General features: G+C 44.2%; 1 protein-coding gene across 1 annotated transcript in view; it reads right to left on the reverse strand.

Moving 5' to 3' along the window:
- The window catches only part of LOC147661039 (uncharacterized), a gene marked incomplete at its 5' end in the record, with an annotated part of 156,361 nt that overhangs the window by 55,461 nt on the left and 75,685 nt on the right, over positions 1-25,215 (reverse strand). Inside the window, one exon of the mRNA XM_086951378.1 lies at positions 22,763-22,849. Coding sequence (XP_086807504.1) covers positions 22,763-22,849 — 87 coding nt within the window. The remainder of the gene's footprint in view (positions 1-22,762; positions 22,850-25,215) is intronic.

Raw genomic sequence — 25,215 nt, forward strand, 5'->3', positions numbered from 1 at the left:
TCTTTTTCGTCCCAACCCCGCAATTCATTGAAAATGTTTTGGAACAATTTATTGTAAGTCCCAAATTTGACATGAAGCTAGAGAAAAGAGTTAACAACCCTTTGGAGTCCGAGCAGTGTAAGGGCCATTAAAACAGCATCATCTGCATATAAGAGTGCAGGGATAGGTCGCTTTGCTGCCTTCAGTAAATCCCTGCACTCTTTAACTAAAGTAGATTCTAAATTATTTATATATAATGTGAAGAAGAATGGGGCAAGGACGCAGCCAATCCGCACCCCTCTCCCAATTCTAAAGTGACTCGTGCATTCTCCACCTCGCCCATTTCTGACCTTAGCCCCAGAAAAAAGCTCCCTTAAAAATGCAATTATTGAGAGGTCAACTCCTAAAATTGACCACAGCTTATCGTGGATGACGCAGTCGAAGGCTTCTGTTAAGTCCACAAAGGTCATATATAGTCTGCCCTTTTTTGTCTTTATATACTTGTCCAATAAAATATGCAGGTTTAAACCCTGCTCAACTGTGCCCAGACCCTTGCGAAACCCATATTGTAAATCGCTAATAACATCTTGTTCTTCTGCCCAGGCCTGCATTCTATCTAATAAAACCTGCCCAATAATCTTAGCTGTAGAATCTAGCAATGAAACTGGGCGATAGCAAGCCTGATTCGTCCTATCTCCCTTTTTCAAAATTGGCACGATCGTGGATTCATACCAAGTTGGTAAAAAGCCACTCTAATTACATGCATTAAAAACCTGAGTTAAAAGCGGACCCCATAGTACTAAGTTAGATTTAAAAAGGTCCACAGGAATGCCATCTGGCCTTGGGGCCTTGCCACCCAAGCTTGTATTAATTGCTGCAGTAATCTCATTGAGTGTAAAATCCATTCTTAGTTCTTGTACTGTAGCCTCTGTGTTCAATATACTGCCAGACCTTTTGAGCCCGTCTCTACCGCTGTCAAGCCCGCACTGCTGTTTTGGGTCTCCTCCTGCTGCCGCAGCTCCACATCATCAGAGCGCGGCCGCAGCAGAGGGGAGACCTAGGGGGACCACAAGCACTAGAAGCCTCTGCAGCAGGAAGCCGCCAACACTCGCGCCAGGAGGCGCTTAAAGGCACTGTCATCCCCGGCGGAGCGGGGGTTTCGTGAAACGCGCTGCCAGTGACGCCGTTGCACCAGGGGCATACCTTTTGAGCCCGTCTCTACCGCTGTCAAGCCCGCACTGCTGTTTTCGGTCTCCTCCTGCCGCCGCAGCTCCACATCATCAGAGCGCGGCCGCAGCAGGGGGGAGACCTAGGGGGACCACAAGCACCAGAAGCCTCTGCGGCAGGAAGCCGCCAACACCCGCGCCAGGAGGCGCTTAAAGGCACGGTCATCCCCCGTGTTGCGGGAGAGGCCCGGGACAAGGGCGGGACCGTCCTAGGCCGTCACAGGCCGGAGGTTGCCGGGCTGGGCCCACCCTCTTTCATCTGCTACCCGGGCATACTTGCTAGAAGGTACTGTTACTATTATCTGAGGTGCATGCACAATTGTGACCGGTCATATATATCTTAGCTTGGTGTCATTTTGAGCGGGTCTTCTTTTGACAATGAGCAAACGCAAGGGGGCTGCGGGAATACTGGGTGATTTTTTAGTCCGGGCTGGCAATTATATCTCACATGAAATCGAGCTTACTCTTCGGCGCTTATGCTTGGATGCACTAACTGCGGAAAGACGTGCATCGCTGGATGCTTTACATAAAGGTGACATCCTCCATCCGCGGCTGTCAATGTCACCTAATTTACAGCCATTGCCTGAGGACCAGCCCTCCTCAATGCCAACTTTATTAATAATGGACACTCCATCTACTACCCCACCTGAACGCCCCAAACTCGCAGTCCGGACACGCGCCCCCAAAATTATTGCCTCTACCAAGCTAAAGGAGCCTGAAGCTAAACGGAAAAGAGTTGCTCCCCCTGGTTTTAATACATCTAAAATCCCCTTTAAAATGAGCAGAAGTACTGTTTCACCATCACCCATATCGACTAATTCCACTACTGGCACTCAGACTGACGGTGCACCACCTCTACCAAGACCTGATAACATCATGGACGCCCTGGAGTCTAGTATGAGAACGATGATGAGCCATACTAAAGCACTTTTTAAAAGGAATATCGTCTCACTGCAAAAAAGATTGGACGATCTGGAACGATTGATCACTTTAGGGCCTACTGCAAATAATCACGTACATTGCACCCCGCCACCGATAATTGATCATACCCTGGTGACTAAGGTGGCTACTGTTAGTAAACCACCTACTATTGGTCAGGATGTCTCCATTTTAAAAACTGCTACTGCTCGGGGTTCTGGGTCGGTGGATCATAATAAACAGCCTCCACCTCAGTTACCTCCTATTAGCGGGGGACCTAAGGATAGACCGACCAACTCGAGAGCATTGCCTATTCATAAACATACTAGCACTGATGTCCTGAACCGTAACCGCTTTTCTGCCTTGTCAGACTTTGACATCCCTGACTGGCAATCATCTCCACAAATCCATGATGTAGAGCATGTTAGCGTCTCCTCCCTCCCAGTCCGTCCTTTGTATCTCAACCATTCACATAGATTAACTGAAATAGTGGGAGGCAATGATTTAAAAGTCTTGACCTGGAACATTGCTGGTCTCCAATCCAGGCTAGAAGACCCGGATTGGCTCAGCCTGGTGAACCAGCAGGATATTGTGATGGTCCAGGAGACCTGGGCCACTCAAGAATTGCTTCTTAATGGGTTCCAATGCCACAACACCCTAGCTGTTAAATCAAGAATGGGCCGTCCCTTGGGCGGCCTATCAACTTGGATTAACATTTCAGCTGGTGTGTGTATTAAGAGTATACCAACCGATAACCTGCATTTCCAAGCTTTTTTATATAGACGGAAAGTCTCGTTCTTCCTGATTAATTTTTATAATGATTTTAATACCATCCCGAATAGACACTTCACAGATTTATTCAATTTTAGTACCCATCTAGAGTCTAGGCAAGACTTTGACAAAACCCATGGGATTTTTCTGGGCGGAGATTTTAATGCTAGGTTAAATAGTAGGACACTGTTTAACTGGCCAACTGGGCCGGGCTCCTCCTGTCATAGGGGCACCGAATTGCTCTCCTTTTTAATTACCCACAATTTGCAAAACGCTATGGATATTGTTGCCACTTCTGCCCCGAATGCACAGTTAGTGCCAACTTTCAGAGGTAGAGGGCATTCTTCACTATTGATTACTTTTTCGTCTCAACCCGCATAGTTGACCGTCTACTAGATGGTGCAGTTATCCCGATGAGCCAAGGGGATCATAACCCCATTAGGGTTGTTATCAGTTTGGATTCACGGCCCACTTTTAATAAAGAGTGTGGCGCCAGGAATCTTGCCCCCACTACAGATAAACTCAGACTCAAATGGCGGGGTGTTAACGTCTCGGAAACGTTCCATGCTTTAGTTAGAGGCAACTTACATCTTTTTAATTCTTGTCTATTAGATAAAGCTCCGCATCCTAAGGCCGTCTGTGATTTTGTTAATATCTGTACAGCCTCTAAAATTTTATTATCTGTACCCTGTAGGGATATCAAATCTGGTCCTAGATGGTTCAACCGCGAGTGCTCCGCAGCAAATAGAGAATTACAAAGGGCCTTGTCTCTTAAACCGAACTGTCCTAGTGAGGTGAGAGAAGCAAGACGTAGGTATAAAGTTATCATAAATAAAAGGAAAATTGAGATCCTAGAAGACCGCTGGGCCGCTTTGGCTAGAGCTGCCGACTTAAAGAAGGGAAATATTTTTTGATCAGCTGTCAAAGACCTACGTTCCTCTGGACAGCTTATGACCCCAATTAGCTGCTCTATTACAGCCGAATCCTGGGTTACCCATTTTAGTGCAATGTATACTGCACCCCAGTGTGATTCTGCCTTATTGTCCTTCTCCCACCCACCCAGGTCTGACATAACTCTGTCTGAGGTAGAGGACGGCATCATACAGAGTGCGGGGAATAAGGCACCGGGCCCGGATGGCCTACCTATTGATATTATTAAATCAAACTCCGATGTCTGGGCTCCGCTCCTTTTAAATGTTTTTAACAACCTCACGGTTGCTCCCCTTCCTTGTACTTGGTCAACAAGTATCATTGACCCTATTTCTAAAAAGGGAGATCGTTCTCAACCAAGCTGTTACAGGCCTTTCTCCCTTATCGACAACACGTTAAAAATTCTTGGCCGGATTTTATATAATAAGATCCTGTGCTGGACTGAGGACAATGGTATTTTGGAACACTGCCAATTAGGTTTCCGTAACAGGGTCGGAACTATTGAGCAGAGTCAATCTTAATTTAATCTTGGGGAAATACAATATCGCGCGCAGATCACCAGTGTATCTCGCTTTTATGGACCTGTCCTCTGCGTTCGATTATGTTAACAGATCAAAACTCTGGACTGCCCTTTTGGATTACGGCCTAGATGAGTCCCTTGTGCACTTCCTGGCCCATTTGCACAAGGACATGAATGCTTGTGTTAGAATTGGTCAGGGGGGCGAAGTTACAAATACTTTTAAAGTTCTAAGAGGGGTCAGAAATGGTTGCGTCTTAGCCCCTCTTCTTTTTATTATCTTTATTAATGGTCTTCATAAAAGCCTTATTTCTTTATCCCTTGATGTCCCGAAAATTCTGGGCAATCCCCTACCTGTTCTGCTTTACGCAGATGATGCGGTCCTTATTGGCCGCACACCTAATGCTTTATGCATTTTGGTGAAGGGATTTGACGACTACATGGAGTTTCTCGATTTAAAGACTAATTTCAAGAAATCTTTTATTATGTCTTGTGGCCCGAATAATCGACAGCTAGGCAGTATTTCGGTAGGCGCAGATAAATTATGGTCTACCAATAATTTTCCCTACTTGGGGGTGGTCTTTGCTGCGAACAACTCCTGGACTGAGCATATCGCTCACTCCAGGGGTAGGTTCTCAAAGGCCATCAACTCAATTCTCAGTCTACCGCGCTCCAAGAACATTGGCACTTCATCTGCTGTTTTGAAAATCTATGAAGCACAGTGTTCCCCAGTCGCCACTTATGGCGCAGAGGTTTGGGCTGTGGCCAAATGTGGACCCATACAATTGGAAGAGAATAGATTCCTTAGAAAGCTACTTTGTGTTCCTATCTCTACTGCACAATATGTCTGCCATAAGGAGTTAAACTTGAATTTTATCGAGGACTTCATTCGTGCCCGCCCTGCCTTATTTTGGCTTTCCATCTGGAATAATCCGGCGGCCTCACTTACTAGGGATATTATTACTGATTGTCGGAACTGTGACAAATGTTTTGATATTCCCTGGCTTTCTGGAGTGTATAAAAGTCTGTGTAGCATTAATTATGGGTATGTTTTTATTAAGCACAATGTAGATAAACTCCCACCCAAAAATGAAATAAGGAATGCCCTATACACTCTATTTTCTGAAGAAAGATTTATTCGGGAATCCCTTAAGACCACTGTTTCCACATACCTGACTTTTGACCTTTTAACCTCGCCTATCCCTTATTATTTGACACTTCCAATGAGTCATTGGGGGCGGGGATTATTACATTTGCACTTTGTTTTCCCCTTGGTCACCAGAAAGATTTTGACTCTCTCCCTTGTCCGTGCGATGGACTGAGCCATCAATCCACTGCGCACTTTTTTTTCCTGTAAATTTTATATGAAATACACTGGATTGTTTTTAACCCCATATTTTAAAAAACTGAAACTCATCAGCTTGGATAATGCTTATCTAATTAATTTAACCATGGAATATGATGAACTCATATTTTGCACCAGCACTTTCTTGCGTACAGCCGTCCGAGCTCGACAGACCATGCTCGACTTTTGAATCTGTATGTACCATGTTATTGTACGTTGTTTCTTTTAAAACTGTTACTTTTTTTGATTTGTACTTTTATGGCTACTTTGTTATCCGAATAAAGTTTTATTGAATTGAAAAAGTCTTGGTATATCCTTCAGATATGGAATTATTCCAAACTATTCTTTAGGCATGATTCAGAACGCAATGAAGTCTAGTGAAGAAAAACGTCCAGGCAATATGCCACACAGACCGAAACGTCGACCTTCGGGTCAAATCCAAGAAAAATTTGGCAGTTTCTTTAGTAATATTTATTCATTTCTGGATAATATTTACTTTACCATTATTCTAGGAGCTGGTGTAGGTTATGAATTGTGTGTCTAAATTGATTTGTACATCTTTTTATAACTCTGTTTTGCTGATATTTTGTTTCTTCAAATGTACCCCTTCCAAACCTGATATTTGGAAAAATACATAAATTCAATTTGTACAAATAGGATTTTCCCTGTGCTTTGTATTTGCAGATTACATTTATTGTGGTTGTCTCTGTGGACACTTTTGAGTTTTATAGTACATGACTAAAGCATGATTAATTGAAAGAAAAGAATATAAATAGTACAAGCAAAATCCCTTGTAGACATTCTTTACCTGAAAATTGTTTATTGCCCAAGCCTACAAGGGTATATTGGTTTTCCCATTTTCCTTAAACTGTTTTAGCACTGTCAAATCTACACTTAGAGGGAAGTGATCGCTTAAGGCAATCCTTTGTGTCTTGAAATTTTTAATACACGAAGAATATCTACATGAAGACAAAATAAAATCTATGGTAGAAAATATACCACGAGCATGAAAAGTAGGGGAAAAAGGAACCATGGGTGAACATAGACTATTGACAAATCCTAAGTCAAACGTGAATATTATATTGTTCAAAGTGTCACCGTATATTGTGTGGGGAAAATTAACGAAGCTATCTCTGTTCTCATAGGTAAGGCCACAGACATTTTTATCAATATGTTTACAAATGGGGGAATTAAAATCCCCACCCCATATCACAAATACCTCTTATTTAAGCGAGTATGTAAGGTATGTAAGTAATGGCTCAGGGATTTCAAAGTTTCTTTAATCAGAGCAGGTGTCACATTATTGTAGAAGTTCAATACCGCCAAACAAAGATTGCTATCCACATGTAAGAAAACTATATGATTGTAGGGTTCAATGGCAGTAAATTCAATTTTCCCTACAATAAGGTAGTTTGAAACATATGTGCACAGCCCCACTTTAGCTCTGTCAGATGCTGTTGCAATAGCTGGGTTGTGGAATGTTTTGTAGCCACTTATGTGTATAGGGTCTATCGCCCAGGTTTTTTGTACATTAACAATATTAAAGTTGCTAACAAACTCAATCCATAAGATATTAGACTCCTTAGATTTTAAACCGGCAACATTCCAGAACAGGAGTGGACACTTATCCTCCAAATCTTTACCATTTTCGTTAATCCCCACGTTACCCGCATGAGGTTGAATGGAGCTGGTTTGTTAAGGTGGAGGTGAAGTTGATACGGACGTGTTATTGCTCAGCATGTCATAAATTGACCCCATGCTTTCCTACTCATTAAAGTTGAGTTCGACAGTTATTATATTAGTAGATGGCGATACCAGATGTTCCAAGCGGAGCATGGGGCCCTTGATGCTGGGTGTAACTATATACTGATGTTCCCCCTTTTGTAGTCAGTCAACTAAGTCATGGGTAGAGATTGTCTCAAACCGATTTTGGACAGGCACATTAAACTGATTCATAAAGCCCGAAATGAGTTGTTCCCTCGAATTAGTAAAATTACTATTAGTCATTGGGTGATAAAAAATAACCTAGTGGTACTAAATTGACACCCTGTGTAGTGATTGAATGGGACCGGCTCTATTTAAAATTAGTTTCACTAAATGTGGAGTTCTGAATGTCAGTAACAGGCAGTCCCCACTCAAGGTCTTCCAGCCGTTACCAACCCACGATATTCTTCTAGCCATCTTAAATTCTTCATATAGTCTTGCTGTTAGTCCTATCCTAGTACCTATCCAGTGTAGCAATCTATTTCTTAGGTTCTCCCATGTTTCCGTGCTCCACATCTGTACTCTAGGGATGTTAGGTTACACCACTACATAAGGGGTGGCAACAGACGGTAGATCCAGACGGATATTATGTCGGTCGCCTTCATTTCCATTCAGAGAGCTAGCGGTGTTAAGATTGAGATTTGGGGGATTAGTAGATGTACACGGAACTAAGGGGGGAGTGTTTGAGTGGGCCTCATGGATGGAAATAGGAAATTTCTCAACTCTTCGGTATAGTGCACTGCTCTGTACTTTATTGCTAGTAGGTACAGGGTCGGTAGTTTGGCAGCTCTCACTGTTAATAGGTTGTGCTTGATTACTCCTGTGCACATCTAATAGCTCCTGTAATGGTTTTTGTCCTTTACATAAACAATTAAGTAATCCCTCTTCCAATTCTATCTGATAAATTATCCAGTGTAGCTCTAAGGAAAGTTTCCAGGGAGTCCAATTTAGCTTTTATCCTAATCACCTCATTTTGTGTACGTGTGCTAGGAGTACCTGTGGATGTTTCCGTGCCCTCTAGTTTTCGTGACACTTGTGACCTTTTTTCGTGTTTTTAAAAGGGGTTATCACCGATGGTGAGCCTATGTTCCCCATTATTTTAGGAAGCGTGATGGGATTTCTTGGTCGCTTAGAGGGTGGTTGGCACTCCTCATCTTGGTCACTTCCTGATATATGTCCTGATGTATCTACAATACAGCCATTAGTGCTTGACTGGGGTCGTTCAGTAGATGGATCAGGCACCCCTGTGGGGTATTGTCCCCTGCCATATTAACATCAGGGTCTGGGTTACTCAAGCTCAGCGACTCCTCTACAGTCAAAATCTGTTGTTCAATGTCTCCCATAGCCCCCGTTAGATAATTAAGTAATGATTGACGCAAACACGTCGCTGTATTTGGCTGCTTATTGTTCTTAAGAGTAACAGTTGGTGCCTTTCTTTTCCCCATTTCAAATAAATAGTTATGTAACAACCCAGCACAATTAACCCCAGTTGACACAAAACAACCTTCGTCAACCGGAAGAAGTCCACGCTCAATATGCTCCTGTCCTATCAATGTGTGAAAGTGGCAAAGATAGAAAGTCTCAATGGCAATAAACAAAAACGTTTTTTACCCTCTACCACAGTACCTTAAGATGTTAAATCAAAAAGCCGTGGCCCAGCCCAGTCTATCCCGGGCTAAGACGGGCCTGTCTTGGCCTGGGCACACCCTGCACGCGTCCCTCGCTGCGTGACCGCCGCGCTGTTTTTAAAGTCCCTCCAGGGACTAGCGTCAAAGTCCGAGGGCAAAGCTGGGCCAGGGGCCGTGTGGAAAGGATGCAGGCGTCTGTTTGCGGTCTCATGTAATATTCCTGCTTCAGAGAGTGGGTGGAGAAAATGGAGTGAAAATACCAGATGGAGGTGACGGAAGGGGTGTAAGAGTTTAAAGGTCAGCATAAGAGTAGAACGATTTCAGTTTTTGGCAAAGGAGAAAAGCGATATAAAGAGCGGCAACCAGAGCACTTGTAGTTTGGAAAACGCATACCCAGAATGCCATGGGAAGCCTGGTTGTCTGGTACAAAGGGAATGAGCTGTTGAGGTTTCACAGTGTGCGGTCAAAGACAGTTTTGTAAATCAGGCAAAATCTTGAATTCAATCTGTTCATTCACTTTTACAACTGCAAAGATTTTAAAGCAGGGGAGGTATGGTCTAAATGTTTCAGGCCAGTGATGAGAGTGGCTGTGTGTTTTTGTGCCCAGTGTACTTTCTGCAATGTGTTAACTGTTAATTACTATAGTGGATTACTGCGAGGATAAGCAATGAGAAAACAAGACAAGGTTGAGGATTCCTTAGTTCACCACAAGAAAGCAGAAATTGAACTGCATGATAGCGCTGAGTTTGAGGCAAATGACACAACCGAGTCAAAAGAAGCACTGAATTTCCAAACCTAGAGTCTCGGTTGGAAAATAATGTTGATCGGTAGTCACTCAGTATACCATCTGATTCAAAGTGAGAAGGGAGCAGAGCATGGACCACAGTTTTCAGAACTTTCAGCAGCAGCCGCTGCAGGTAAGAGCGGTGAGGCAGTGGGCCAGGTGAGGGGGGATTTCAGGGACGACCCTGAGGGGAAATTAATTATTTATATAGTTTCCCCTCGTGGTCGTCTCTCGAAATCCCCCCTAACCTCCCACCCACTGCTCTTACCTGCAGTGGCCGCGAACAGTAGATGCATATGGAAGGTCCATGATGGGTCAGATGTTTCCTAGAACGTCAGTATCCATAGTGAGATTTTAAAGATGAGGAGTCATGATGTCATGCTTAAACATGTATAAGACATCCTTGTTAAGGAAGATATATTGTAGAGCACAGTTAAGAACAGTAAAGTTGCCAGGACTGCAAACTAATCTACACTAGAAGTTGACAGCAATTATGTAATGTACCTTTTCACTAAATTGTGTACATACGTCTACATTTATCTTGTTGGGAAGGAAAAGACCATTGCATGGTGACAGACGTGCACCCCTTCCCTAAGTGCCCCAGCTACAAGGGTATCTGGATCCCTGATGCTGATTTTTTTTATGTGTCATGAGTGAATACGGCTCATGCAGGTTCCCCCAAATCACTACCCTCATAGTGGCAAAAGACTCCTGCCTCTGCCAGGAGGAGTATGAGTGTGTTAGTGCAACACACCATATAGTGAGCAGTAAGAATGAACAGGCCTTTTTACCTACACAATGGAGTGATGACTATATGCTCACCAATGTAAAATTCTGCTGATGTGTGCTTACCTCACAATTGGACTCCATCAGGTTAGTATTTAGTGCTGTGCAGTGCATGTGTGGTTACATGCCTGTACTGTGTGTATATAAGCGTGTGAATAGTGCAATACATGGAGGTCTCTGAGTTCCATTGTAGGAGGAGCAGTGCTGGCTGGAGAAGCACATGGAGGTAGAGGAATCCCCCCTCCCCCACAAATGTGTGGATTTCTGCATTCCCTTTGGCTGGATGGGACCCATAAACCGGAGGATAAAGAGCCAGGCTCTTGTGTTCACTTCAAAGGGAGCTCTTTGATTCTGGGAGAGGGCACTGGAAAGGGGCCTGGCACATCTCAGGAAGGAGATGGGGCTCATAAAAGAAGCATAAAGAGTAGGGCTGGTGGCCTGGGTTAGCCTTTTGTTGCATATATCACTGTTGCTGACATTTCAGGAGTGAACCTCTAGTCAGTCCGATGGCCTGTGTTGAGGGGCCATCAGAGATTTGGAGTCGTTCCTACTGTGACAGACTGCTTTCTGGATTAAGTATAAGACAGAGGAGTGGGTATTTCAAAAGGAAATTGACCCCGCACACACACTTCAAAGAATCCGATCCCAAATCACATTTGGTGTATGGAAAAGGACTATAGGAAGGGATGCTCAAAGACCTCAACATTGGCAACTGTCAAGCAGCCAATTGGGCTGTGCAAGGAGAAGCTCTGTAAGACCTCTGCATGTGACCAGGAATGTGGGCTAAGGCTTGTCAGTCTCCCAGCTGGGTGAGAAAACATCACCCAGGGAAATCCAGGACATCCTGCCCCTTGAGCCTGATGCATTAGTGCCTGCCTGATTGCAACGACCAGTAGGCCCTGTGAGGAAGAGGAGACTGCTGGAGGGAGTGCGGTTCAGTGAGGGAATCCTATAGAGTGGATTACTGTAGCGAGGTGTGAGGATACGGCTTCTGCACCGACTGAGTTGTCACTCGTATGCAGGTTCAAGTCGGCGACCCTATATGCCAGAAGGGGCCGCCATGAGGTTAACTGTAGTTACACTGATTAGGTTGTTGGCCATATGCAAAGTGAATTCAGCAACCCTGTATGCCTGAGTGGGCCACCGTGAAGATTACTGTTGTGCTGATTGGGCCGTAGCCCATGTGTGAAGTCAGAAACCCCGTATGCCAGAGGTGGCTGCCGTTAAGATTACTGTTGTGTTTATCAGGACGTCACCCAAGTGGGGACTGAGGTCAGTGACCCCATATGTAGAAGGGACCACCAAAGGAACAAGGAGCATTACCAGGTTTAAGTAGTCCTCGAGAGGGGAGGTCGCTGTGGGGACCTGTGTGGGTTCGAGCCCCCGAAAGACAATTGGTATCAGAGCAATCAACCCTCCATCTGTGGGGAAGATCAGAGGAACTTATCGTTTGACTGGAGGAAGTGTCATAGACGCCCAGCTGCTGCCCCTGCAGAGCTGTGAGTGTTAATCACCAACAGCATCTGCTGCAGCTCCCTGCAAACTCTTCAAGTGAAATGCTTCAGGAGACTTTGGTCGTGTAACCCCTGCAGGAGCGGGTAGGACTAATCATAGGGTGGAAGGCCCCAGGAGATCTTGTTCTGCAACATATAGCTTCAGGCACTGGAACACTTTTGACTTTTAAAAGAGTCGGAGTGGGACTATTAAGACTCGGACTAATAGTTGGGGCTAACCTGAATGCCACCTACTGTGAGTGAGACGGAAGTGGGACACAGGGACACTAAATCCCTGACCTCAGGGGACTGTGTGTAATGCTTGTGTATGCTATATTTCACTTTGTGTTTATATATGAAAAGTAAAGGAGTTACTTACCTGTAACTTCAGTTATCCAGTATTGGTATCTTTCATAGATTCATATGCTTGAATCATTCCCACCGTCAAGATGGAAGTCTCACGGTACAAATAAAATATATACATAATAGTAATAAAATATCATACAATAGGCTATAATGGACCATAAAGTCACTTCATTAGCCTATCCTTGTCTTTTTGTACAAAGAACCAAACTTGGAACCCAGCCAATCAGGCTCCAGCCCCCTCTAGAACACTCCACAGAGAGGCAAGTCCCTCAGATTTTCATAGCACAAGTGACAGTAAGTATAACTCAGTAATAAGGGAAGCCTCTCCGGGGAGGAGGGTGGGCCGCATGTGAATCTATGAAAAATACCAATACTGGATAACTGAAGTTACAGGTAAGTAACTCCTTTTCTTATCGAGTATTGAGGTATCTTTCATAGATTCACATGCTTGAATCAGAATAGCTAGCAGTAAAAAAATCATAGTTCCTTAGCGGATGGTGGGTATTATATAGACCACATTAGACACTTTGTGCAATACTATCGTAAACATACTTATCTAACATATGCCACACCATATGAAAGACATCAGAAACATTAACAATTAAGAGACAGTATTCAAAAGCATGAACACAATAGTTACCTCTCGAAAGAAGCTTACCTTATTTGAAAAGATTGCGTAACACTGCTTGACCAACTGCTGACTCAGCTTCTATAGCCAGATCCAGACACTAATGCTGTGTGAATGTGTGCACATTCTTCCATGTTTCAGCACAGCAAATCTTCTCCAACAGCACTCCGGAAAAAAGCGCTGCCGATGATGACACAGCCCTTGTGGAATGAGCTCTAGGCTGCACGGACAGACGGCCTCCAGCTTTAGAGTGGCAACATTGAATCACTGATGCAGTCCATCTTGTGGACTTCGCCACAGCTTTACCTGGTTTTTGCCCACCATAAGATACAAACAATTCATTCGACTTCCGGATGGATACAATTCGTGATAAGATATTTAAGCTCAGCTTTGTGCACAGGTTTCGAATGGGTGCTTCATGAGCTGAGACAGAACCAGATTAAGCCTCCATTCAGGGGGGAGGAGCTCTAGTGGGCGGAAAAGCACTGAAAAGACCTTTTAACCCCTTCGATGCTCATGACGAGCTCAGCTCGTCATGAGGTACACCTCTCATGTGCTCATGACGAGCTGAGCTCGTCATGGCCATTTTGAAAATTTTAGCACAGGAGAGAAATCTGCTTAGCAGCCAAGGTGTTAAAAATTGCTTAACCAAACGGTTAGAGCAGAGAAATGGGCCGCCAGTTGAAAGTCTGTAAGTTGCGATTGCGGCCAGATGCAGGTTAACCGATGCAAACATCAGTCCAGACTTGGCTAATGAGAGAAGATAGGGGAGAACTTTTTCCAAAGAACACTCAAGGGGATGTGTATCAATACGGCACCAAGAACAGAAACGTTTCCGTTTCAGAGAATATGTTTTCAGAGTAGAAGGAGCTCTTGCTTTTGCAAGTATAGCCCTACAGTCTTGCGGTGAATCTAGCTCCTTAAATTCAGTGAGCTCAGAAGCCAGGCATGAAGCTGCAGAGGAGCTGGATGTGGGTGGATAATCTGGCCCTTGCTCATTGTCAATAGAGTTGGAGACACTGGGAGACGAAATGGACTGCATTCTGAGTGTAGGAGAAGCTCTGTGACCCAGTGCTGACGCGGCTATCATGAGGCAATGAGAATCATTCGGCACGGTTCCAGTTTCATTTTCCTTAGAAGCCTCGGGAGCAGTAGAAAGGGGGGGGGAGCGTAAGCGAAAATCCCCTACTATTTCATCATGAAGGTGTTTCCCCAAGAGCCCTTCTCCGGATCCCAACTGGCATAGAATGGGCATTTCAGATTTGTCTTGGAGGCAAAAAGATCCAAGTTGCTCCTGCCCCACATCTGAAAAATGCACTCCACTACTGACTGTTCCAGTTCCCGTTTGTGGCAAGAATGTGATGTTCTGCTCAGAGTGTCTGCCAGAGTGTTGTTTATCCTGGCAGATGCTCCACCTTTATAGTATTGTGACGAGAAAGAAGCCACTTCCATATGCTCTGAGCTTCCCGAAATCGGATGTGAGAACGAGTAGCCCCTTGCTTGTTTAGGTAATGCATGCAAGTGGTGTTGTCGGTTCTTATGGGAACTGATGAACCCTGAAGTAGTGGGAGAAAAGACTGTAGAGCCAGAAAAATAACTAGAAGCCCCAGAAAATTGATGTGCATTCTTGACAATGCTTTGGACCATTTTCCTCTGATGCAGAGATCTTGGAGGTGCGTACCCCATCTTTCGAGAGACGCGTCTGTAGTCAAAATGAATTCCGGTGGGGGAGAAAGAAAGGTAAGCCCGGTTGAGACATCGCTGGAGTGCTGCCACTAAAGCAAAGCCTCTCGCATAGCCTGGGTTATCTTCAGCAGGTCGTCGAACGACCCTGTTACATGAAGCCATTGACTGTCCAGTTCTTCTTCCATAGGTCTCATTCAGAGATGTGTGCGAGGTATTAAAAGGATTGCAGAGGACAACATTCTGAGAAAGCATTTTATCTTTCTCACAGAAGCGAACCTTCTTTTTCTTAGGTCTAACTCTAGAGAAACCAGATGCGATTGTCTTTCTGTGAACAAGGATGCTTTGTCCTGGATAGTTTCCATAACTGCTCCCAGAAACTAAATTCTTTGAGATGGAAGAAGAACTGATTTTTGGGAGTTGAGAGACAGTCCCAGAGTTTGAAACATGCGAAGGCAGGTGTGTGTTGCTTCTGAAGCCTGCTGAAAAGATGGAGCTTTTATTAGCCAATCGCCCAGATATGGGACAAGCTGCAGCCTGAGATTAGCCACAACCGGAGTAAGGCATTTTGTAAAAACTCTTGGAGCTGAACACAGGCCAAAAGGGAGAATCTTGAACTGAAATTGTGCATCTGCCACAGTAAAACGGAGGAACGTTCGATGTTTGGGGTGGATCGGGATGTGGAAATATGCATCCTGCAGATCTAATGTTGTCATGAAGTCTGCATGGTCCAGGAGCTGTAGGATCTCTTGAAGAGTAACCATGCAAAAGGATTTCTTTTGCAGGTATTTGTTCAATTTCCTCAAACTTAAGATGGGCCTCCATTCTTCAGGCTTTTTCTTGACTAAAAAGAAACAGGAGTAAAAACCTCTTCCCACTTGAGAGCAAGGCACTTTCTCTATAGTTCCATTCTGTAGCATACTCCTTGCCTCTTTCCTGAGAAGAGCTAGATGTGGTGGATGCTTTTTTAAAGGTGGATGGGGGAGAGGGAGGTTTACAAATTCCAGGGTGTGTCCGAATTTTATTATTTCCAAAACCCACTTGTCCGAGATCAGCTTTTCCCATTAGTTGAAATGACGCGAAATGTTCGGCATCTTGGAGTTGAAGTGTGGCCGAACTGTTGCATTTGTTGGGGAAACGTCACTATTTACTACCATTATCTCTACCCTGCTGTGGCTGTTTCCTCCTGTTCCGTTTTCTGTAAGCGGAAGCCGGGGACGCTCTGTAAGATTGTTGCTGTTGTTGAAAACCATATCTGTTTTAATAAGACTGGCGTTGGTACTTTTGGTATCCTGCATGAAAGGAAAAAGACTCCCTGCCACGGGCACCTCGAAAAGGAGTCCTCCTGCATTGAAGCGTACCCAGGGCTTTGACAGTGTCAATGTCTTTTTTAATCTCTTGCAGGGCATCATCGATGTGCTTGCCAAAGAGCGCATCACAATCGAAATTCATGTCGAGGATTTTGCTTTGAATCTCTGGGCAGAAAGTGGTGGATTTAAGCCAGACAGTTGTCGGAATCCTAGGGAGGTTAGATCCATGGAAATGTCGATCGTCTCCGATGCCGCTCTTTCCCCTTTCAGGAGAATTTTTCTCACCTCCTGCTTCTTATCCTCTGGTAAAAACTCAGGTATGGGGCAATATCAGACCACATTTGGCAGTCATACCTCCCTAGGATTGCAATGAGTTAGCGGCACGAACGGAAGCACCTACTATGGTACTATGGTGGTAAACCTCTTCCTTATATTGTTGAGCCTCCTACCGTCCTTGTCAGGTGGTGCAGTGATCAGCACCAATGGATTTCTCGACCTGCGCTAAGCGGCTTGCGAGATGACAGAGTCAGGCCTAGGATGACCAGACAGGCAGGCAGGGGCATCATCCGGGGCCTTATATTTCTTATCAATCCTGGGAAGGATTGCCGGTTCAGAAAGAGGGTTCCTCATAATCTTCCCAGATATGATCGATTATGGGAATGGCGCAGACCGATTTCCTGCTCTGATCTTTAAAATCGTAGAGGAAGCAGTCAGACTGCTTAACAGACATAGGCAGGTGAAATTGTGTCCCTGCTCTCTCCATGATTGCATGCAAAGCCCCGATGTCTTCAGGAGAGAAATCAATTGCCTGGGGAACTGGCGATGATGGTGTAGGGATTGCATAATCCTTCCATTCATCCACGGTTGTTGGCGATTTAAGGAGTTCGCCCTCTTCAGCGACTGTTTCCTGGTCATCATCTTGTACCCCTTGGGCATGAGGTATAGGTACAGTAACTTGAGGCCCAGCGGCCGTTGTAGACAAACTTGAAGTATGCAAGACAGATGGAGGAGAAAGCTGTCTTTGAACAGGGTCAGCCGCAGTTGGAAAACGAATGTGGTAATCTTGCAGAATAGCTGCCAAGTCCTGTACCAAAGCTACAGGCATCTGCACTACAGGTTTCTAACGAGGCAATAAAACTTGAGGCCTTTGCACTGTTTGATAAGGCTCATAATACTTTTCTTTCTCATCATCTTCTTTGTATTCAACATGACGCTGAGAAGGGCTGCGTGCAGGGCTGAACAGCCCATCATCCTCTGACTCTTCCAAAAAGGTCTCGGAGGCTATGGAGAAATGTATGAAGGGTTGTGGTAGTAGCCCCTGGCAGACGGGAGCGTAGACTCCAATTTTGATGATAAAATAGGAGTCACCTGCAGCGAAGAAGGCTTTTTTTGTGTGATCGTCAACGAGACAACCATGGATGGAGACATGGGGACAGCTGAAGCTGCCATTACTGATGTTAGTGTCGATGATGTCGTCATCGAAGTGCAGGTCGTCATCGACGGTGGAATCGTCAACGACAATATAACTGTCGTTGACGGTAGGAGTGTCGACGAGAGAGGAACCGTCGTCCACGGTGGGAGCGTCGATGAGAATGGAGCCGTCATCGGTGGAGCCGTCGACGGAGGCAAGACTGTGATCGTTGGAGGCATCGTCGATGGTGTCGTCGGAGGCGATTTAGTCTTTATCGTCAAAGGTATAGATCTTACAAGCTCTTCCGTCGATGGAGATAGCGTCGACGAGCTCTGAAGAGGCTTCGTCTTCGACGGGGTCTCTTTTGACAACGACGACAATCTGATAGACTCTGACTGAGTCTTGGATTACTTCAATTACATTTTCAATGGCACTTTTGATGTTTCCACAGTTTTTCTTTCTGAAGAGAAAGAAAGCTTCTCTTTTTTAGAGGAAGAGTGGCAGGCCTCCTGATGAGACTTTTTAGATGATTTGCCAGCTCTTTCAGGTGGCTCCTTAGATCTATCCCTCTTCATAGACGCCGGAAGGCCCTCACTATCATCTTCCTCAAACACAACTTCAGATCTCACCTTCAGTTTCTCCAGCCAGATCAACAACCTGACTTCTCTATCCTTTAGGGTCTTTGAAGAAAAGGTTCTACAAATCCTGCAGATCTTGACATTATGAGAAGGATATAAACAGTATATACATTTCTTGTGGAGATCCTCAAAATGCAATCTCTTTTTCCCACAGGAACCACATCTTCTTTGAAGATTCAGACATCCTGTACTTACAGTATTTAGCAAACTTTGTGAAAAACTGAGCAGAGCTCAGGGAGACTCCCTGTCACACGACGTGCAGTAGAAAATCTGAGGGACTTAACTCTCTGTGGAGTGTTCTAGAGTGTGCTGGAGCCTAAATGGCTGGGTTCCAAGTTTGATTCTTTTTAAAAATGACAAGGATAGGCTAATGTAGTGACTTTATGGTCCATTATAGCCTATTGTATGATATTTTATTACTATTATGTATATATTTATTTGTACCGTGAGACTCCCACCTCAACGGTGGGGATGATTTAAGCATGTGACTCTATGAAAGAGACCCCAATACTGGATAATTACTTTTTTTTTATAAAAGCAAGTTTTTGATTGTTTATCATTTATTGTTGCTGCTGAACGTATTTTGAGTTGTGAGCCTGTGTTCACCTCCCTGCATCTCCACCCTCCCCCAAGAAGTCTTGGACTGTTCAACTCACGCTGCTACAGAGAGTCAAGTGCTGAAGGGGTACCTGGCACAGTTTCTCAAGACCCATTGTAAGTTAGGACCCGGGATATCAAGAGTAAAAGGCCTCAATCATTACAGTTGGGGTCAGTAGCTCCTGCTAACTATTGCCTAACCTAAACTAAGCACTGGCACAATTCCTAACCTGAACCCCACCTTTAAACTGTATGCCATAATCACACCCTAAATATAAACCTAACTCCTGGCATAACCCAGAACCTAATCCAATTCCTACTGATTCTTATAATTGTGTTTACCTTATTCAACATGATGGTTATCTCATTAGATTTATTCATTAATGTGGTGACAGTGATGTTAAGCTAGACGGATTTAGTGGATTCTCATCAATGGGGGTACAACCATATGATTTCTCATTCAACACCATACCTTCTGTTTTTTGTACTCTATTGGCACAATTAAACAATACACTTACATGATGCCCCCTCCAACAAAGTTCCTGATGTCCCTAATTAATCGAAAATCCAAGGATTCCAATAATCAATGTTTTCCATAAAAACGAAATAATACACACTAGTATATTCAAGATCTTTCTATAAACAACCAGATGCTAACACATTCTCCTTGTGGCCTCAGAGTACGAACCATTGACAGTAGAATCTCAATGTTCACACAGAACAGTCAGGAGCCAGTTAGGCCGACAGTTATGTTGATTTAATCTTCAGATGTAAATAAATGGGACCCACCAGAAGAACAAGAGAGACCTCAAGAAAGCACTTTTTACAAGAAGTCCCAATACATGACATTTCTCCTAGTTGTTACTGTCATTAATATTGGATGCTCCTGAAAACGAGTAAGAACATCACACATGTCAAGGCAGCTTTAAAGTACTGCAGGACCACACCTGGCAAAGTGGAGGCCATACATGGTTCAACAATTAGGGATTACGGAAGAAGGTCAAACCTACCACTGCCACTGACTGCACAGCCTTCCACAAGCCAAACAGATGTTGTAGATTAACTGTTCACCAAACTAAAATGTATATCACACTTTACAATACGGGTCTTTACCTCGCATGCCTGTATTCAGTGGACTTTATTACTTATTGTAATATGACACAGAGCTTTACAATGCATGCCATTACCATGCCTGCAATGCATTATATTGTAGAGTATGCAATTTATTTAGCAATCCAAATCTGTAATACTGTGCCTGGAGTGGTAAAAGGCTTCTGTCATTGTTCAAGTCGGTGGGATGGCACAATATAAACCTATGCTTAAAGACTTTGCTGTAAAAATGGCAAAATGCTTTGTCACTTTTTAGCTCAGTGTGGATGCCATCCTATACTTAAAAACTCTGCTAAAAAGCAAACAATTTAGGTGAGCAGATTCTGTGTGTCGCTGGTGTTGTAGCATGCTCCATATAAAGGAAATACTCTCCACCTAAAAATTGGAAACTACCCAGAGTTCCCTGCTTCCTTTTTTGCATAATTCATGTGGCACTCCAAGCTTGAAAGGTATTGTCGTAACTTATACTGGGTGCTCTCTTGTGTCTGTACAAAGCAGCACCTCTGACTAGCTCTAATAAGAACAAAACATGTGTCAGGGGTTGCTTGCATTCATTCCTGGTTGGTTTGGATGGTATTTTACCAATCCAAAGCTGTAATACTGTGCCTTGAGAGGTAAGAGACTATTGTCATTTTTCAGCTTAGTGTGGATGGCAGTAGCTAACCCACACTTGAGTTTGCTGTCAAAAGCGCAAAAGGCTTTGTCAATTTCTAGTTCAGTGTATACAAAACATTTGAGGTGAGCAGATTCAAGGTGTCAATGATGTTAAAAGGTACTCCATTATATAGGAGCAGAGTTCCTTTCATAACTAAGTGGAGAAGTGTGGCTCACTGGTTAGAGCAGGCAGACCCTGAAGCAGAGGTCAGACCCGGGACCAGGGTTCGATTCCCGACGCGGCAGGGTGTTGAGCTCAAATGTCCACGGACTCGATAATTCTCGCTTCGGTGCCTGACCTAATCATGGGTTCACACTCTGCAACTCTGGGCATTAAGCTTGCTTAATCTCCACAACGGCCCCCCGCGGCGGGATGCCTGGCTTTCACCTTGGGGATGCCCTGTAGGGGCTATCTCACAGGGAAAAACCAGGACGGGTTCCCAAGGCAAGCGCGGAGATACCCCTTCGGGGGTCGATTCTGGCGCTATATAAGAAATGCAATAACTTATGTGGCACTCTAATCCTGAAAGAGTATTTTTTTGACTTACACTGGGGGTCTATCATGTCCCTTAAATTCTTCAGTTTAAAAAAATTGTAAAGTAACAGATTACTGCACCCAACCCTGCACTGCTGTGTACGGCTGTCTATACAGAACAATTTAAAGGGTGTCATTTTAAGTAAGGCAGACCTACTGGCTTTGTTAAAGGGTCAACGTACAAAAAGGGGTAGGCCTATTGGCTTTTCAAGGGGTGGGCACATCAAGATATATATAAAGCATATCTACTGACTTTGTCAAAAAGTCACATAACTATATTGCAATGTATATTTCATAAATTCACACAGTGCAAAGTTATTGTCTCAAATTGTTTTCACATTTTTTTTAAAAACAAACAAAAAAAAGTGTTTGTGTCGTTTTCTAACTTTTTTCAAGTCACAAAGTGGAGCCATAGAACCACCCACAAGGGGGCCCTGTGCCACAGCTAAAGAGCATACTGTTAACTGCATCTGGTGCTAATGAATATCTCCAGCTCACCACCGCAAAATGTGGCCAAGATGGGGATACTGATCATTTGGCTGCTCTGCTGGTGGATCTAGACCCACTACTGCTGAGTGGACTAATCCCTTAACACTCCTCTGTCCCTCATCACCATGCCCTTAGTGAAAATGCTGAAGCTACCATATAATCTGTAAATTTCCTGACATCCATTTTGGGTACACTGTATATATACATTTTCACAACACAACGAGCCAAGGCATCACCAGACTTCTCCAGCTTGTGCCTCAAAAATGATCCAAACACCCCACACACATTAAGCTCTCACCTGGCTCTTACAGTTTAGAAAATAAATTAATACACATGTCCTCAAACAACATCTCATCCATAATCAGGAGGGGCTTAAAATCTGCTGCTGTGCGCTCAGACCTCACTCGGACGAGATTCGCCCTCCCTATCCTAAGAAGCTTTTTGCTAATAGTCGTATGTCATATATTCACTCTTCTGTCTGGCACTATATTTCGGTTTACCTATCATTGTCCTCGTTATATGCCAAAAAGACACACACCCATACATGCTACCAAATTGGTCAACAAATCCAGCGAGCCTTGCAGAGAGCTCTGACCTTTCACTGCAAGTTGATGCAAGGCGACCAACAGCGGGGTAAAATGGTCGTCTGGTGTTCCTGGCCAAAATGACTCAACAGTTATGCTGAGAAAAAGATTAATAGCACAATCTCAGTGTGTACACGTAATGATAGACTGTTGCAGTTCTATGAGTTAGTCCCCAAAAGGATATCACTTTTCTATAGTTTTATGGAATTACATGACTGATGTTAGCCTTTGCGTTAACCAGACAAAGCAGGGAAATGCAAGTCTTTCTATGATCACTTCAGCTCTCACTTTCTCTTTTGGTCATCATCTGTCCCCTGTCATTCTGCTCTGTTTTCAGACACCATCGCTTATACCACACAGCACTGCCCCATCCACACAGCTCTCAATCTTGCTCCTGCCTTCTGCCTCTTAGTTGGGAAATATGTTTTTTTCCACATGGTTTTCAAATTAGTTTGACTGTGATGTTCCTGAAAAACAGGTTACCAAAGAAACGTGATCAGACATGTTCTTATACAAAATTCTGTTACATAGAGTTATTTCACCCAGTAATCTCACTGACACTGAGACCCAAAGAGTTGCGCTGTCATAAGGCAAGGTGGGAATGTTTCCAGCGTACCTGAGTTGAGTTGGATCACAGGCTCCTCCTCAGTGCACTGACATTTCTTCACATTTTCATCCACCCCAATACTGTGAAATGGATAACCTGTCAGACATGAAAAAAGTTGTTTTATCGTTTAACTAATATTTCTGTACACTGTCAAAGTTTTCCTTTTTGAGGAGTCGTCTAATGTAGGAGGTTTTCACCCCAGGAGGAAATGAACATAGTTCCAGGGACTTGTTGAGTACATTTCTAGCTACCTTCCCTTCACAGTTTTAGACCATCACCAAAAATATTTGAAGATGTTTGATTTGAAGAAGGTGGGACTGAAGTGATTCAGATGGTCTACTGGCGATGATAACATTGAGGAAATCTTTATCTGTGAGGGTATTGAAAGTATGTAAGTGGTGGAAGATTGCTTTCATCTCTTTCTGTGGTGGCTGGTTCAAGTGTTAGGGAGGTTTTGTCTGTGTACGCCTTAAGGTCATTTTCTTTCTTTCTAATTTAGAGATCACCTTCATGCATATATTGTCACATAATTCTTGTGATTGTGGTGTTTCTGTGATTTGCCACTAAAGGCTGGTAATTTTGCTAGAATCTTGTGGAGTTCTTTAGAACGTCAGTTGGCTACAATTATGCTTGTGATGATGTAATGGTAACTCCAGCTTGTAGGCGAATAGTCTGTAACTATGGCAAGTCCCAACGGAGCGAATATGACATCCAGAGGTGTCTAGAAGAGTGATTTGGGATGGAAATAATTTGCTGGAAGTTGAAGGTCTCAAGGTTAATTGCGATAGCTGTGGCTAAGGTCAGATTCTTCTTGTCAAACAAGTTACTTACCTTTGGTAACACCTCACCTAGTAGAGATTATCTAGCCACAGATTCCTTACCTTAGAATTATCCAAAGGCGGCAGACTGGATCTGGAAATTTTTCTTGAGCAGTACCCGTGCATGCCGGTAGGTGGCATAGTTCAGCTCCGAGTGACATTGTGAGAGCCTGAAGTGACGTGCGTGGTGCCTATATAGGCGCCACGCCAGCGCGTGGACTTAAGTTACTTTTCACGACTTTCTACGCCATAAGCGCAGAGCCACACTGAACAATGACCTTTGGTGTGGAATACTAGGGCCCTGAAAGGGGAAAACCCTTTTTCTAGAAATCTGTTCACAGAGCGGGGTGGGTGTGTGGGCCAGGAAGGATTCTGCAGTTAGATAGAATCTACACCAGATAGGGTGTAACTAAAGATAAGTAGCTAGTTATTCTGATAAAGGCTTCTAGCAGCAGATTCCTCACCTCAGAATAGATACCCAAGCAATACCTTCCCAGAGGTGGGTCTGCGGACCAGTTTCATATGAGGAACTCCTGCAGGACCATATGGGGAAAGTGCCCATCCCTACAGACCTGACTGTCAAGGCAATAGTGCTTGCTAAACGTGAGCAAGGAAGCCCACATTGTAGCCTGGCAGATGTACAAGATCGAATCTATGAGTGTTATCGCAGTGATGGCAGCTTTAGCTCTGGTGGAATGATCATGCAAACCCTTGGGGTTGCTTTTTAGCCAATGCGTTGCAGATCTTTATACAGAGCAGAAATCATCGGGAGAGATGGTCCGCTTCTGCGAGGCCTGTCCTTTCTTCGCTCTGACATACCCCATGAAGAGTTGGTCGTTCAACCAGATCTCTTGTGTGTGGTCAAGGTAGAACAACACTTTTCGGGTCAGTGAAGTCACTCCTATTTTTTGGAGGGATGAGGCAGAGTGTAAAAAGAAGGAAAAGTGATGGATTGGCCTGTGTGAAATGAAGTAACCACTTTCGGAACAAAGAAAGTCCTTGTACAAAGCACCAGTTTTTTCTGGGTAGATAACAGGTAAGGAGGCTTAGATGACAAGGCCTGAAGCTCACTGACCCTCTGGGCAGATGTTATTGCCACAAGGAAGGCAGTCTTGATAGTATGGAGCCTAAGAGGATAATTGTGTAAGGGCTCAAAGGGATCACACATCAGGAACGTCAGGACTAGATTAATGTCCCACTGAGCCATAAAGAAGGTAGAAGGAGGAAACATGTTGCAAACCTTTCTATAACCTATGTACAATAGGGAATTGGAAGAGGGAAGGTTGCTTAAGCATACGCAGAAAAGCAGATATGGCAGAAAGATATCCCTTAACAGTGCCCAAGGCAGAGCCCTGCTGGGCAAGGCAAAGAACAAAGAGGAGAACCTAAGAAAGGGGAGCAGAAAGAGGGTCCTCTTGTTTCTCTGCACACGATGTCACAACGCTGCCCCAACAGCAGACGTATACCGTTTTGGCGTAGGGACGTGTGGCTGCCATAATAACATTACAGACTTCGGGTAGAAGGTAGACAGCTGTAGATGGAAGTAGAGAGGTCGCTCAATCTCTACGCACGAAGGTGGAGTGTTGACTGATTTGGGTGGAGAATCCTCCCCTGTTGTTGCAACAGAAGACCCTCTCGAAGGGG

Source organism: Lissotriton vulgaris, unplaced genomic scaffold, assembly GCF_964263255.1.
Source record: "Lissotriton vulgaris unplaced genomic scaffold, aLisVul1.2 SCAFFOLD_503, whole genome shotgun sequence".
NCBI lineage: Eukaryota > Metazoa > Chordata > Amphibia > Caudata > Salamandridae > Lissotriton > Lissotriton vulgaris.